Source organism: Trametes versicolor (genome assembly GCF_000271585.1).
Source record: "Trametes versicolor FP-101664 SS1 unplaced genomic scaffold TRAVEscaffold_6, whole genome shotgun sequence".
Classification (NCBI taxonomy): Eukaryota; Fungi; Basidiomycota; class Agaricomycetes; order Polyporales; family Polyporaceae; genus Trametes; species Trametes versicolor.
In genome coordinates, this window is record NW_007360326.1 from 658,466 (window position 1) to 673,149 (window position 14,684).

Sequence of the window (14,684 nt, forward strand, 5' to 3'; positions counted from 1 at the left end):
ATAGTTCATTTCAGCCCCCAGATTTTAGGTACGAACAACGACACGTTCAGACCTCGAGTAGTCGGCACGCACGAAGGGACACCGCTGGTTTCGACTTTTCTCGCCTTTCAAGGTGCACAGGAAGGAGGGACTTCTGAGCTGTGCCTCACCCTCGAGGCGGAGGCGGCTCCAAAGCGTCCGACACAACCTTATACACATGAAGGCGCCCAGTCTCAGATTGCCATGCGCATGGGCTACCTGAGGCGTATACATAAATACCCTTGCGCTCGGTTTCGAAAAGCAACGTATGCGTATTGGGCACGCTGTCAGCCCCTTCCCCCCTCCCACATCGACCACCCCCCCTGTCTGACGGCGTAAGTCGTGTCTCCCCGAGTGCTACAAAGGGACAAGGTGCGTGTGTGAATTGCTTTACGTGTGGTATATGCCACTGACTTGTGATATTGATAGAATGCCACGCTTCTTGAACACCTCGACGGGCGAATTCGAGTGGCACAATCGTCTGGAAGGGATCGTTTATGCCATTCTGTCGCATACCTGGCGATCCGAGAAGGGGGGCGGCGAGCAGTCCTACGACGCCGTCTGCGCACTGCAAGCTGAGGTCGCCGATGGCCTTCGGAAACAGTAAGTTGCTATCCTAATCGAGTTGAGGGTCCATGAAACCCTGACACCATCGCCTATTCTTCGTGTCTCCAGAACGTCTGCGCACGAGAGGTCTCCGCCCTCGTGTATTCTCTCTCATCCAAAGATCTCAGACAAGATCAAGGGCGTCTGCAAGGTCGCGCGCGAGGCCGGTATCCGGCTCGTATGGAACGATGCATGCTGCATCGACAAATCGAGCAGCGCCGAGCTCTCCGAGGCGATCAACTCGATGTACGAGCTCTATCGGCTCTCACAAGTGTGCTATGTCTACCTCGAGGATGTTTCCGACGACGATGATCCCGGAGACCAAGACTCGCGCTTCAGGCGGAGTAGATGGCACACGCGCGGTTGGACCCTGCAGGAGCTCATCGCACCGGAGGCCGTCGAGTTCCTCACGAAGACGTGGCGCTTGCTAGGCACGAAGATGGGGCTCGCCGTGACGCTGGAGGAGATCACTGGGATCGACTTCAAGATTCTCACAGGCCAGGCCACTGTGTACTCCGCTAGCGTCGCGCGGAGGTTGTCATGGGCTTCGTTGCGAGAGACAACGCGCATCGAGGACCGGGCGTACTCTCTCATGGGCATCTTCGGCATCCACATGTCTCCTATCTATGGCGAGGGCGACAACGCGTTTCTCCGTCTCCAGGAGGAGATCGTCAGGACCATCCCCGATCAAAGCATCTTCGCATGGGGCAGCACTGGTCATGTCCCCGTGCAGGTCACGGTGTCTCAGCACGATATCCATGTCCAGATTCGCCCCCAAAACTCCTCTGATTCCATCTGTCTCTACTTTTTTGATAATCCAAGTCTGCTCGCTAGCGATCTCACGGTCTTTCAGGAAGGTGCTCATATCACTCCAATCGCACCGTCTGCTCTCGCATTGCGCCTACGCTTGAAGGAGGTCCCGTCATTGCATTGCGTTTTCACCCCGCATGGTGTCCGTGTGCAGCTTCTGTCTCTCAACCTCGCATCGCTATCCGTGCATTGGGAGTACCTTCTAGGCTCCTGTTCAGACTGTCTCCGCATGAAAGCCGACACACTCGCCCTCCTACAATGCGAAGACGAGAGCGGGTCGCTCATCGCCCTCCCTTTGCGTCAGCCTCGCGATGAAGCAGGCGGAAGTGGACGCGGAATGTTCATCGGGACGCACATCCAATGCAACAAGAGCCCTCACGGGATCTGGCAGATGCTCTCCGATGAGGTGCATTATCCATTCCACACTGTTCGTCTGCCGAAGGTGGCGTTGGCCGAAATTCTAGAACACGTCACTCCGACGATAATCGACGTCTCCCTCCTTCGGCACCACTCGAAACCTGCTTCCACGAAGCTGGCGATCGGGAACACATATCCGAGGTTCAAAGAAACCGAGCTTTTCTTTGCAGGTGATCGAAAGGAGCCACTTGCCATTATTCGCATCCCTCCCCGCGACATCGAAGCCCTAGGCATCCTTGGCTTCGTTGCCGAGACCTCTTTGGCTCCACCCGTGGAGACTGCCAGAGGAAAGTCGTTCAGTGTGGAAACTTCTCTTGCTTTCAATGGCGGAAACATTCCTTCTCGCACAAAAGAATGCCCACAGACCATCCAGCTCACCTTGACTTTAATTAATGTCCCTATGGAAGGCATTATCGGCATAAGGCGCATGACTGCCCAGTTCTGCATCGTGAACTCCATTGGTGTCCCAGCCGGCGACTTCCCCTGTCCAACCTCTCCACCTACTATCCCCAGCCCGGAAGAAGTCAACAACCCTTCCTATGTCATGACGCGAGCTCCCTGTGTCGACGGTAACAAAGATTTCAGCCCCGAGATTGCGATCAACAGATATTCCGGGAATCGCGTCATCGCAGACGCTGGGTTTACGATCTATGCCGACCCCGATTGGGAGAAGGAGGCTTGCACTGTTCGTTTTTTGCGCGTATCATTGGCATTTAGCAACGCCTTGGGATACGTAGCCACGTCCGGGGACGACCCCAAGCACCTGATCTACCTGTCCATTCAACTCTCGGAGAAGTACCGCCACACTCGGCGCATCGCGGACAGGACCTTGCCAGGCGATCCTCCGCCGTCACAAGCTGCAGGCGACATCTGCGAGCCCACTACTCCGAACCAACCCTCTTCCGACAATGATTGTACTAGCCAGGACGCCGAGGTGCTGAAAGTGACCGACCCAGGACCTGTAAGTCCGCAAAGCTTGTACTGGACTGTCGCTCGTCCAATCAGCTGACAAGATATGAATTGCACAGACCGTCTCCGTTGCTACGTCAAAGCAGCCGGGGGAATCGGTACCACTGAGCGGCGCGGCGTCTCAAGCGCCGCTTTCAGATTTGAATGAACCTGCCGAACCGGAAAACGTTGAATCGTCGGTAAGTATGTCGCATTGATAGTTCGTCCTTGAAAAATCCGAATTGGTAAATCTGCAGCGACGCACCACACCCGACCAGCACGATTCTGAGCGCACCGAGGCGCACGATGACGGAACTGCCGAGGCCCCGGGAACCCCGATCCAGCTCGCGCCATCCCCCGGCGATGCGCGTCCTCTGAGGGCGTCGAGCGAGGGGCCCGCCGCGGAGATGGAAAACAGGTTGTCGCCTCCCACCTCTCTTCGCTCGGCTGTGTCGGAATGGCAGGACCAAGAACCTGTCTCGGGCGACCCGGGTCCCAACAATACCCACGAGGGAGGCGAGCGTTCTGATGTTGGCCTCAGCGAGCGCGACGCTCTGCGGGAAGAAGTGTCGACCTTGAAAGCTCAGATCGGTGATCTAAAATCCGATAATGCCAAGATCTTGTCGCAGATGGAGGACATACTCGCTCGGCTCAACGCCGAGCCCTCAACATCTCAAGGTACGCACATAGAACATACGGGGAGGAACCGTCCTCACGTCGTCTCGCCTTTTCAGAGGCTCGTGGGAAGGGATGGTGTGTAATTCAGTAATCGCAGCTACACGATGGCCACTGCAGATAATATTACTATCATCGCGTGCTTCGACAAGGAGGGAGGAAGGCAAACCACGTACTCTTTCCAGTCGTTCACGGTCGCGACGTGGTTGTTGAGCCTTGGAACCTTGTGGGCGTGAAGGGTAGGTTGGACTCTGCAGCTCCCGAACGGTTTCTTTGCTATGCTTCAAGTTACTTACCTGTGCTGTTATGTCGTGTTTGCTATTCTTCGCTGCGTTTCCGTGCCACTACAGTTATACAGCCTCCGAGTCTGCTATCGCGCTCTCATGTTTTCTCCGCAGTTGTAACAGTATAGATTTATTTTAGGACACGCAAGCAGTACATGGTAGGACTTACTAGTTACATACTCATAGTGCTTAACATCCCGCACGTCTGTAACGTGGCGGTCCTAGACGGTGAAGGCGGACCATGGCCGCTTCACAGGTGTTCGGTCAAGATACTCATCGATGGACGCGTTATGATGCGAGCGGACGCGTGTACACGGCAACTCAGACGCAGCCAAGATGTTGCTGCAGCAAAGACCAGAGACGTACAGTACTATGAAGTGGATCTATCTCAACAGGTGTACTAGCTAAATTACACAGACCCAGCGCATCGGGGCCGTAGATCGCCAATGTCCGCAGATTCCAAATCGGATGTAGTAGAAAAAAGCCGCCGGAGATGCGCGAGCTAGGACAGAGACATCACAAGGACAGTCATAAATTTCCATGGATACCGAGAGCCGAGGGGATGAGTAGGTGGAGCGGAAGACGCTGGGGGAAGAATCAATTGGAAAGGGGAGGAGGGAGGAGGGCCACCAGCCCTATGACTGATGGCCATATGATGATGAGCGTATTCCGCCGCGAGTGGTCACTGGACGTCGGACGAATGGATTGTCGGGAAAAACAAAGATCGAGATCGTCCAGGGTGCGTGTGTGTCCCCGCCAGAGAGTATGTGAGTGCAGCGAAGGAGAGAGAACCGCTAGGGAAAGAGAAGAGCCGCTGACGTCTGCTTGCAAGGTGCTCGCAGAGGACCGCGTCGCGCGGGCACATACAAGTCATAACGCATGACGCACGCGTCCCGGATACGCAGCCGGACCATCGGAGGTGTAGAAAGCCCGAGGAAGAAGAAGCCGGCGCGTCATCGTATATATCCCGTTCATAGGACTCGTCGTGGACCCCCCGATGCGCGCGCGGCCTCTCTAGTCATTATCCGTCGACGTCCATCTTAACCTCCCGCTCCTCCTGCTTCACGCGTTTTAGCGGCAGCCCCGCCGCACCGCTACCTCCACCCACACCCGCCGACCCCGCCATACCCGCCAGCGCGGTTGCAGCAAGGACCGCCGCATCGCTCTCGTCGGCAACGCTCCGCCGCTTCTCGCCACGCGTCCCTCCCCCGCCTCCGCCAGGCTCGCCCTCCGGCGGCAACCCGAGCAGCACGCTCTTCGGCGTCGTGAAGCGCGAGCCCGCGGCGGAGTGCGCGGACGACAGCGACAGCTTGTCGAAGCTCATGCTGGGGGACGGCGCGTCGTACGGGCCCATGCTTAGCGGACCGGGGAATGCGGGGACGTTCAGATTGAGACTCGACACGGAGCCCGTCGACGAGGAGCGCGGAAGGTGTGTGTAGTACGGAGTCGTGTAGCCCGAGCTCGGCGCGGTACCGGGAGCGAGCGAGGCACCAGGCATGAAGGGGGAGAGCGGCGTGGACGGTGAGTGCGTGTGCGAGCGCAGGGGCGGGAGGTGCGCGTCCCGGAAGTCGAGCATCGGGTCGTTCTCGGGGTCAATTTCCGCGTTCGGATTTTGCTGGCGCTGCAGGCCGACGACGCGCAGCCGCTCGACCCAGCTAGAGACAGAACGTCAGCAGTTTGCACCAAACACGGTAAGGAATGAGGTACTGACATGTCTGCTCGGTCCAAGCTATCCTTGAACACGCTCGTCACGCTCCGGAGCATATCCAGGCTTTCCGTAGCCAACGTTAAGATCTTCTGAGCCGCTTGTGTCGCAGAATCTGCAGTCGGCACAGCCCCGGCGGCCGCACTCCCGCTGGTCTGGCGTCCATGGCCCCGGACAGCACCCCGCACGGGGGACGTCGCGCGCGAAGCCGGACGTGAGCGCGGGGACGGGCCCGCCTCTCCAGGCCCATAACTGTATGGGGCCGTGGCGCGATGCCGCCCCCTGCCAGTAGTGGTTGCGGCCCCCGAGCTCTCCCCACGGACTTCGTGCACCGGCCCAGCACCCAGCGCAGGACCCTCACCACCGGACGCCGTCGCCCACCGCCGCGGGAGGCACAGAATGAATGTGCGGACGCGCGAACGCGCGGGTTCGGGGAGCGCCCCGCCCGCGTAGCGACTGACGACTTCGACGACCTGGCGGATCGTGTCCACAACATCCCGCTTCGCAGCCTGTAGTGTTCGTAGATGTTGCGCGGAGACGTGTGGCGAGCCGCCGTGTTGCTGCAGCGAAGTGATGAAGTTGCGAAGGACGAGGATCTGCGCGTCGATTTGCGCGGTGGCGTACTGGAACGGAGTGCGGATGAGCACGGATGCTTGTGGATAAAAATTTTAAGGATGAGCGCACCTGGAGCCATTGCAAACAGTATTTAAGCCGTCGCATGCTCTCCTCGCTGATGGCGGCGCTCAGGCCGCCCGCTTCCAGCATCATGGCCTGCCATCGGCTCCGTTGCGCCACCTGCTGGCTCTCCTGTGCGTCTGCATGTTGTGTCAAAGTCGAAGCTGGGGGAAGGACGGGCTTCTCGGGCTGGGAACTGGTAGACGAATGTGGGGTGGGCGTCCTGCTGAGCCCCTTACTGTCGGCGTCGCGCATCCCATCCTCTTCTCGTGGTCGCTGGGCCCGGTCGCTGTCGCCGCGGGTCATGGACACGTCCCGATCCCTTGTCTCTTCCCATGGCCTCCGCGGATCTGGGGAATCGTTCCGGGAACGACTGCTACTGGATGCCCGCCGCGCATAGTTGCCAAGCTGTACAGAGTCGAAGCATCAGCGAACAGTTCTGTGCATTCACGACTTCCTTCGCTGAGCGGAACTGCGTTGCAGAAGGAACCGCCGCCATAGGCGCTTCCCCGCAGCCACTCAGGAGGCGTATATTTGGCCGCGAGGGCGGTCATGCGGGGGGCACGCCGGGACGTCACTGCGCGCTCCCCCGAGCCCTATCTGACATTTAGGTGCAAGAGCATAGTCGCCGGCGTCCTAGGGTGTCCGCCGTGGACGGGAAGCAGCCCTGCCCTCGCGCGGACCGCGAGGCACGCGCAGTGCGCCAGATGACCCCCCTGCGCCCCAACAAATACACGGCGAAGACGCTGCTGAGCACTCACCCTGTCCAGCTGCCTGCACGCAAAGTCGTCCAGCTGCCCCACAGGCAGGCGGTCGATCACCGGCCGCGAGATGGACTTCACGGAGGACTCCATCATCTCCGCGCCGTACTAGATGAGATGCCCAGAGCCCAGGGATGCGTCAGTCGGTGGCGAGGGGTGGCGGAGGGGCCAGGGGGGGACGCACCTTCATGACGCGCGAGCTCGCCTTGCTCTGCTCGTACGCGCGCAGCGCGCTGTTCACGAGCGGGATGTTCGACACGCGCGAGAGCGACTTCCACTCGTCGCTGCCCTCCGCGAGCGCCCCGGCGCCCTGCGCGCGCGGCTGCCCGCCCTCGTCCTCCTCCGTGCTCGACGCCTCCGCGCGCAGATCCTGCCCCATCAGGGACGGGGACGGGAGCGATGGGGACGATGTGCCGGAGGTAATAGACAGCGCGGGTGTCGGTTGGAATGCTGTAACATAGAATGCCCATCGAGGCGCACCAGACCAGGTCAAATAGTGGCGGGTGTGGAATCGTCAGGGGGGCTGTACGCGATGCATAAAATCGCTGGACGCACAAGTGGAGGGCGAAGAGGCGTGCGCGCTATTTCGCATGTCACCGAGGGCGCGCACTGCGATGCGCACCGACTCGTCCTGGTCGGCGAGGGCCATGGCTGGGCAGCTGGGGGCGATGGGAGGGGGCAGAGAGGGGATGGCGGGGTCGGAGGGGCGTGCGGAGAGGGACGAAGATGTGTTGGGGATGCGCACCGATGGATCTCAGCGCGCACACTCAAACTCGCTCAGACAGTCCACAAAAGCACATGCATTTCGCCGCGCGATCACTTTCACGTGCCCCTCCCCTCCCCCATTCAATCTTATCGCCTCTCCCACGCTCTCCCCGCATCTTGCGCCCGCACACACCGCTCGGGTCTCGACGTCGTTCGAGGTGGTCTGGAGGGACACGGGATATACGAATAAAGCGCTCTACACTACCATCACAGCTATATACATACACGCATAATAGAAGGGCGACGGCGGCGGGCATACAGCAGCCGCCTATACAATATCCGGCGCACAATAACACAGTCCGACAACCACGAGCAGGGAGCAGGGAGCAAGGAAAGCAGGAGGAGCGAGAAGAGCACAGGCGCAGCGCTGCTAGACACGACCGAAACCGAAAACCCAGAGGAACGGAGTGAGGAGGGGAGGGGAGGGGAGGGGGAACGGGCATTTTGCACATGTCCATAACATATCGCACCAGCGCGCTCAATCCTCGCCGCCACGCTCAATCACGTCCGCCCGCCTGCGACGCGGGCGGCGGAGCGACGTGCCACACCGGCGCACCTTCTCTGCTGCCCTTCTCCTGCCTCGCCAACGGGACTGCGGGGGCGGCAGCTGCACCTTCACCCTGCTGTTGCTGGGACTGCGACGATTGCGGCGACGGTTGTTGCTGCTTTGATGGCTCCTGGGACGGAGCCTGCTGGCTGCTGCTGGACGCACCACGCATCTCGTCAAGCCCGCGCTTCACGCCCGCCATCATCCTGTCCGTCCGCTGCAGCATCTCCTCTAACCGCTTCCGCTCCTCCGCTAGCTCCCGGTAGTGGTGGTCGAGCTCGGCCGCGCTCGGGACGTGCGGCAGGCCGTCCATAATCTGCGGCGGGGGCAGCATCGCCTGCGAACCGCCGCTGTGGTAGAACGAAGGGCCCACTGGCCCGGGGAAGGCCGTGGGGACGTGTAATGGCGGGGGGAGGTAGTGCGCACCGGGGGGCGCATTCATCTGGTGGCCAGCGAGAGGCGAGTGCGTCCTGCTCGGCACGCCGCCAGGACCGACGTTACCGCCGGCGGATCCGGAGCGCATGTAGCTGGGCGGGGGAGGGGGAACACCGGCGTACTGCGAGTTCATGAGGCTCGTAACGACGTCGGGGCCGAGCGCGGCGATGAGCCCTGGGAGCGCCTGGTTGGCGTGCGCCGGGGGGAACGGGTTGCCGCGAGGGGCGCCAGCACCATAGCCATGGTCCTGCTGGCCAGCGCTGCCAGGTCGATGCTCGAGCATTTGCGGGTCGCCCATGCCTTGCATCATCTGCTCACCCCACTGGCCCGCCTGCGTGACGTTGCTGCTTTCCCGGGATCCGCGAGCGCGTCCACCCGTGGTGCGACGCGTCTTCCGTGGCTTTCCCTCCTCCTCTTCATCCTCGTCAACGTCCATCCCCTCTGCGTCCCGTTCACGAGCCTTCGATACCCGCGGGCGGCGCGTACGCTTCTTCGGACGCTCCTCCTCGCTCTCCTCTGGGGCGCCAGCTGAGCCGGAGGGAACGGCGCGTCCTACGCTAGCCAGGACCTCTGCGGCCGCCTGGTCCGTCATGCGGTCATGCTGGCTGGGAGACCCGGGCGCTGCGGGGACGCGCTTCCTGCGCTTGATGACGGTCTTCTTCATCGAGTTCGGACGGTGCGTTCCGTGGAGCTTGAAATAGAGACCTGTTCGCCCAGCGCACAGAGAGGGAGGGGAGAAAAAAGACGATGCGGTGAGACAGAGCTGTCAAGACGGGCGGGCAGACGAAAATTCGAAGAGCACGGGGGATGACCAGGGTCGATGACGGGCGCGGAGTTCGCCCGAATCCGGCGCAATGTCCCTCGCTCAGACAGGGGCTCGTCCCGTCATGCGCCGCCGCTCTTTCGGCGCGCTCGCGATCACTTGCGTTGTCGCGGACACTCACGACTAACGCATAGCCGGAGGGGTCGGGCCAATGAGAGATCAAGTGCCCCCACACTATCTGATAAGATATCAAACCAAGATAAGCGGCAAGCGCCCCTTCTGTCACCCGCCGTGAGCCCAAGCGCCCGTGTATAGGCACCGAGAATCCAGCGAGGACCTGGTCCAAATCTCCCCCGTGGTGCACGAATCCCAGCAGTCCGGAGCGAGAAGGGAGTAAAGACGTACCACATGCATTGCAAATGTTGTTGCCAACGTCATCTCTCCGCCAGAGGGGTGTAGTGCTCGTGCCACAGTTAGCGCAGCTGAGCGCACCCACCGCACTGCGTACCCTGGACCGACTGCCGCCTGGGGTCTGAGAGCTGATGACGGGGGAGGAGTCCGGGCCAGATGTCTCGGTCGACGGCTCGTTTGCTGGAGCGGGTGCAGTGGACGGGGCCGGATCGACCTTCTGCGGTGTCTGCCCGTTCGCGGTGTCCGCCAGTCCTGCTTGAATGGCGTTGTTATAAGTGGGACAGCCGTTGCAAGCTGACGTGCCTCCAGTGCCATCGCAGCGGCCGTCTCCCGGACATGTACCACTATGGTGCTTCTGGGCGGGCGCTTTGGGCGCATGACCATCGCTAGGCTGGGCTCTGGCTTGCTGAAGCGAGGGAGAGGCTGCAGGAGTGGGCATCGAGGGAGGAGATGCTGTATTGCGGCGGTTGGGATCCTGTAGCGCGCCTTGAGCGGGTGCCGGCGATTGGAAGGGACTAGGAGGGACCGAAGGCTTTGCGTTCGGATGTGTGGCTGACTGTGCGGTCGAAGTACGGCCGAGGGATAGTGGACGAGGGACGTGCTTTGTCCTATAGTAGAGGCCTGAAGAGGAGGCGGGCGATAAGTTAGCGGGGGTGTTTGAAACGCGGACGACGGTATTATCGTTGCAGGCAGCGGAACATGAGTCAAAGTGCAGGTACATCGCTGGAGAGATAATCCAGACGGAGCAGACGGTTGAGCAAGGGATCCCAGCCGCCAAAGGTGATCCCAGCGGCGCCCCTAGCGCAATGCGCTTCGTGATAGGGCACGAAACATGGCGATGCGCGACGGACGAGCGATATCCGCATGCCTAACCCACTACATGCGCTCGACGCATAGATGCGGCGAGGAATCGATATGATTGCCCCCGAGGCTACGAGGCGAACGCCTAGGACACGTGGCCCGTGAGGTGAGTCCGCCCGATCTCCTGGCCCATGGCCAAGATGAAACCAAAGCGCCAACTCTCCGCGGAACACAAGCACGTCACAGAAGATGGTACTCACCACATGCATTACAGATGGACTTGCCGTCGTCGCCGCGCCGCCACTGAGGGGTGGTAACGGTGCCACAGTTGGTACATGCCAGCTCCGAATTAGCGGATGGACTGCTCTGGTTACCGGTGGGGTCGACGTTCTCTCCGTTGCGCTCCCTCAGCGCTGGGTCCAAGGGGAAGGGAGAATTTGGGTTCCGGCCTTGGATGGGCGGAAGAGGGGCAGTAGAGGCGAGAGGAGAAGCGTCGTCATTCCTAGAGTGATCGGACGCAGGCGGTGTGTGAATGTGACCGTTGAACTGTAACCTCGACATGGGCGAGAGGGCGGGATTGTGCATGTTCATGACGGGGGACTCCAGCACGACCGGGGCCATTATACGAGATGAGATTACGCGAGAGTAAGGTTGCGGGGGAGGATTAGCGATGCGTATTCAGCTATGGCGCCAGGACTAGAGAAACAGCGAGTTCGCTGGGGCAGCGACGGCGAGGACGGGGCAGACGACGACGGAGGTGTGCTGGACGGGTGTACGGCCGGGGAGGAGTGATGACAGTAAAGAGGCAAAAAGTTAGGAGGACGGAACCGTCTCTTGATAAAAAGGCTGATAACGCACATCCATCTATCCCGAGCCCAGCCAATCGCAGCCCGCGCATTAGGGGGCAGTGTACCCCGGCGTCTATCACCAAGATTGCTTGTGTGTATCTTTATCTTATCCGCCCCTCGGCGCTTCCGCTAAGTGTGAACTCCCACTGTGCCTTGTTGCCGAGCATCCTGCTGGCTGCCTGGCACACCGATAGCACGCACCCCCTGGGCCGACGTCGAGCGCAAGAGTGTGCGCTCTGTGGTGGTTTCGGACGGTGTTCATCGACGGTGCGGAGATGGCCTTCATTGGCAGCTGGTATGCTCCGGAGCGGAGAGATGATCGCTTGTTTCGGGGGGTGGCAAGACAGATCTTATCTGTCCACTCTTCCGGATATGCACCGCTGCCACAGCTCTCCCGAGTCCTCTCGGCCATGGTACATCCGCCCCTTCCCGGCCTCGGGATCTGGATATAGAACAGCCGTGAATAGACCCGCATGGGACAGCCCAGAAAGAACGTTTGGCAGCTCTTTCATTCGCGGCCTCTGCACAAAACAGTTTTGGACGCAGCGCGCGACACGCGTCCCCCGTTGTTCCGCGGTCGCTACACGGCGATTGCGAATCTGCACAATTTCCCCGCATCATGACGAAGGCCGCGCGATCGTCCAATGAGGTGTGCCTAGGCCCCTGGCCGTGGAACCATTTTGCGCGCCTGTTGAGGATCTCTCGGGGCTTACGGCGACGCGTTGGGTAATCGGTCCTATCCCGCTGTCTAGATAACCGCTTATCCGAGGTCCAGGCGCCGCGTGAATCTCCCAGCTCTGTGAAACACACCGGCCACCGTGTGCACAAAACCCCTGCAGTCTGCTGCGCGGCGAGCGAAACAAACTAAGCATGGCAACTTCGCAGCAGGAACAGAGTGAGAGATCTGCATTCTACAAACACTCGTGATCTTCGAACTGGACAGGTGAGGTGGTCACCCGCACACAAGTGCCTTAGTTCGTAAGTTAGACGTAGGACGGCCATCACGCCTCAAACGAGAAGAGCGTCCTCTGCTCTAGTCTTGACTTATTTTGACGTGCATGCGGACAGGGAGAAGCGCGTTCCTAGGCCAGGAGCTCAGGTCAATAACCATAGAGGCGTGGCGCCGCCACCGAGGCTACCGCATGCACAAGTGATGCAGGGCACGACGAGTCTACGCGGAGCAACGTCCCTCCCGCAAACGTAGATATCCAGCCGCAGGATAAAGATTCAGAACACTATGGGAATGGGCTCACCTCTGCATTTAGACCGACATTTTTCAGGGTCCCCGACGCCCCACGATGGTACACATACACCTCGGCGCGCCCGGCCGTGCGCCTGGGGGAGGCTAGGAGTCTAGGACAGGCTCGAACGAGCAACCTGTGGATTATAAACCGGTAACAGCGCCAACCAGCAGCGAAAATTCGACGAGGGCGCACGTTGTCAGGCATGCTTTGCCAAGTTCCGCATATAATGATAACACGACCGGAAGGAGCTCTGAGGAGCTACAGTCTGCTGCCTCGAGGCGCGCTCGGTTGTCCAAATGCCGCCCGTCTATCCACCATCATCGACGGTGAGGATGGTGGAACGATGTGACCAGATGGAATAGACAGGTGAGCCAGCCAACGGGTAGCGTCAAGATCTTCCCAAACGTGTGTTCCCGACGCCCGAGGTAACGGAGAAACGAATACAGCGACTGGACTCTGAAGCAATACCATTACATCGTCGATATTTCCAATAAATGGCGTCGAGTTCCGCTTGGGATCAAGTTTCTACGCAATGGGTCCTACAAGGAGTAATCCCCCATCCACGAAGTGACTTCAGTATCATGGAGAGTAGAGTTTGAGCGGTAGTACTAGCACTCGATCAATGCTCCCAGGAGCGCATGTGTAGCGGCTCAAAGAGCTCATAATCAACGTTCCCCAGAGGTAATTGGCCGTACGCTTCATCAAACACAGCTAGCAGTGTAATCCGAGGCGGAAGAGACGATGGCAGCCGGATCGAAGGAAGAGTGCAAAGAGCGATCTTGAGATTGAAGCGCCCGCGTCCTGCCCGCGGCCGGCGTCTATGCCACGTGGATGCCAAATCAGGGTGGCTGCTCGTCCATACAGGCGAGTTTGCACAAGACACCCGACCGGCCCCCCTCAAGTTTCAAGACACCATGGTGAGTCCATGCCCGTATTCTGCACGCCAGAGGGACATACACGACGAGAGGACGCCTATCTGCGTTTCAACGGGACGGATTGGCGGAGTTGAAGGGGTGGATGGGACGGAGCTCGGTCGGATGACGGTCTTTTGGCGGGAGGGTCCCTCTGGCGTGTCCCACTGGCGTTGCACCCCTGCGTCCGTTTGAATGCTGACGATCCCTTTGCTTCGTAGACGAAAGGTTCGTAACTGCAGGAGCGTATACAAATGGCGATAGAACTGATTTTGGTATCCCTGCGTGCTCTGTAACGACTTATAGGTACCACCTCCTTCGGGTACGTCGCATTGATCCTCTCTTCATGCGCTCTGATCTAAACGGCGTCTTTCGATTTACAGTAAGCGGCACACCAAGTCCCACACCCTCTGCAGGCGGTGTGGCAACCGCGCCTTCCACAAGCAGCACAAGGGTGCGTATCTCTTCCTCTCGCACTCCCCTCCAAACACCCTTTCGCGCAATCTGCCATCAACAAATCCCACATAGAACGATAACTGAAGAGATACGAATCCTGACAAACTACTTCCAGAGTGCGCTCAGTGCGGCTACCCCAGCGCAAAGCTGCGGTCGTTCGAGTGGGGCCAGAAGGCTAAGCGCAGAAAGACCACCGGTACCGGCCGCATGCGCTACCTCAAGGAGGTCTCCCGGCGGTTCAAGAACGGCTTCAGGTGCGTTCAGCTTAATTTTGCGTAGAAACTTTACCTAAAGTCGCCTGTACGCAGGGAGAACACGCGCGCCGTCAAGCGCACTAAGACGACGACGGAGGCATGAGCGGACTGACACGCCTGGTTGCCTGCCCCATACGAGCCGGTGGTTTCTCTCCCTCCCGCATCGCATCAGCCCCTCCGTATATGTCTTGCACCCTGTATACTGCTCTACGAGAACCGGCCAGACTGGCCCCACACCGCACAAAATACATGAGCTATGCCATGCCCACATGACAAATTTTAGGATGTGGCTGTGACGACCTTCGTTCTTTCACAAACATCGGTTGTGGACGCATACGCGGATTGATTGA

General features: G+C 59.8%; 4 protein-coding genes across 4 annotated transcripts; 2 read left to right on the forward strand and 2 right to left on the reverse strand.

The window, feature by feature from the left end:
* Nucleotides 1-448: 448 nt before the first annotated feature.
* On the forward strand, nt 449-1,330 carry TRAVEDRAFT_124170 (HET-domain-containing protein; the record flags this gene model as incomplete). The annotated part of the gene is made up of 2 exons (XM_008040430.1): nt 449-577; nt 710-1,330. Coding segments are annotated over 2 exons (750 nt in total), but the record flags the coding sequence as incomplete, so codon positions are not given.
* Nucleotides 1,331-4,318: 2,988 nt separating this feature from the next.
* Nucleotides 4,319-7,594, reverse strand: TRAVEDRAFT_58629 (Opi1-domain-containing protein). Its single transcript, XM_008040431.1, has 6 exons — nt 7,455-7,594; nt 7,084-7,349; nt 6,900-7,007; nt 6,148-6,546; nt 5,470-6,086; nt 4,319-5,413 (listed from the first exon to the last, which is right to left on the reverse strand). The coding sequence occupies exons 1-6, from the start codon at nt 7,546-7,548 to the stop codon at nt 4,780-4,782; spliced, it is 2,118 nt and encodes a 705-aa protein (XP_008038622.1). The 5' UTR covers nt 7,549-7,594; the 3' UTR covers nt 4,319-4,779.
* Nucleotides 7,595-7,832: 238 nt separating this feature from the next.
* TRAVEDRAFT_167792 (uncharacterized protein) lies at nt 7,833-11,236 on the reverse strand. Its single transcript, XM_008040432.1, has 3 exons — nt 10,882-11,236; nt 9,815-10,441; nt 7,833-9,351 (listed from the first exon to the last, which is right to left on the reverse strand). Exons 1-3 carry the CDS (start codon nt 11,210-11,212, stop codon nt 8,162-8,164), a joined length of 2,148 nt encoding a protein of 715 aa, XP_008038623.1. The 5' UTR covers nt 11,213-11,236; the 3' UTR covers nt 7,833-8,161.
* Nucleotides 11,237-14,002: 2,766 nt separating this feature from the next.
* Nucleotides 14,003-14,437, forward strand: TRAVEDRAFT_123204 (uncharacterized protein; the record flags this gene model as incomplete). Its single annotated transcript, XM_008040433.1, has 3 exons — nt 14,003-14,078; nt 14,196-14,334; nt 14,389-14,437. Coding segments are annotated over 3 exons (264 nt in total), but the record flags the coding sequence as incomplete, so codon positions are not given.
* Nucleotides 14,438-14,684: the final 247 nt, after the last annotated feature.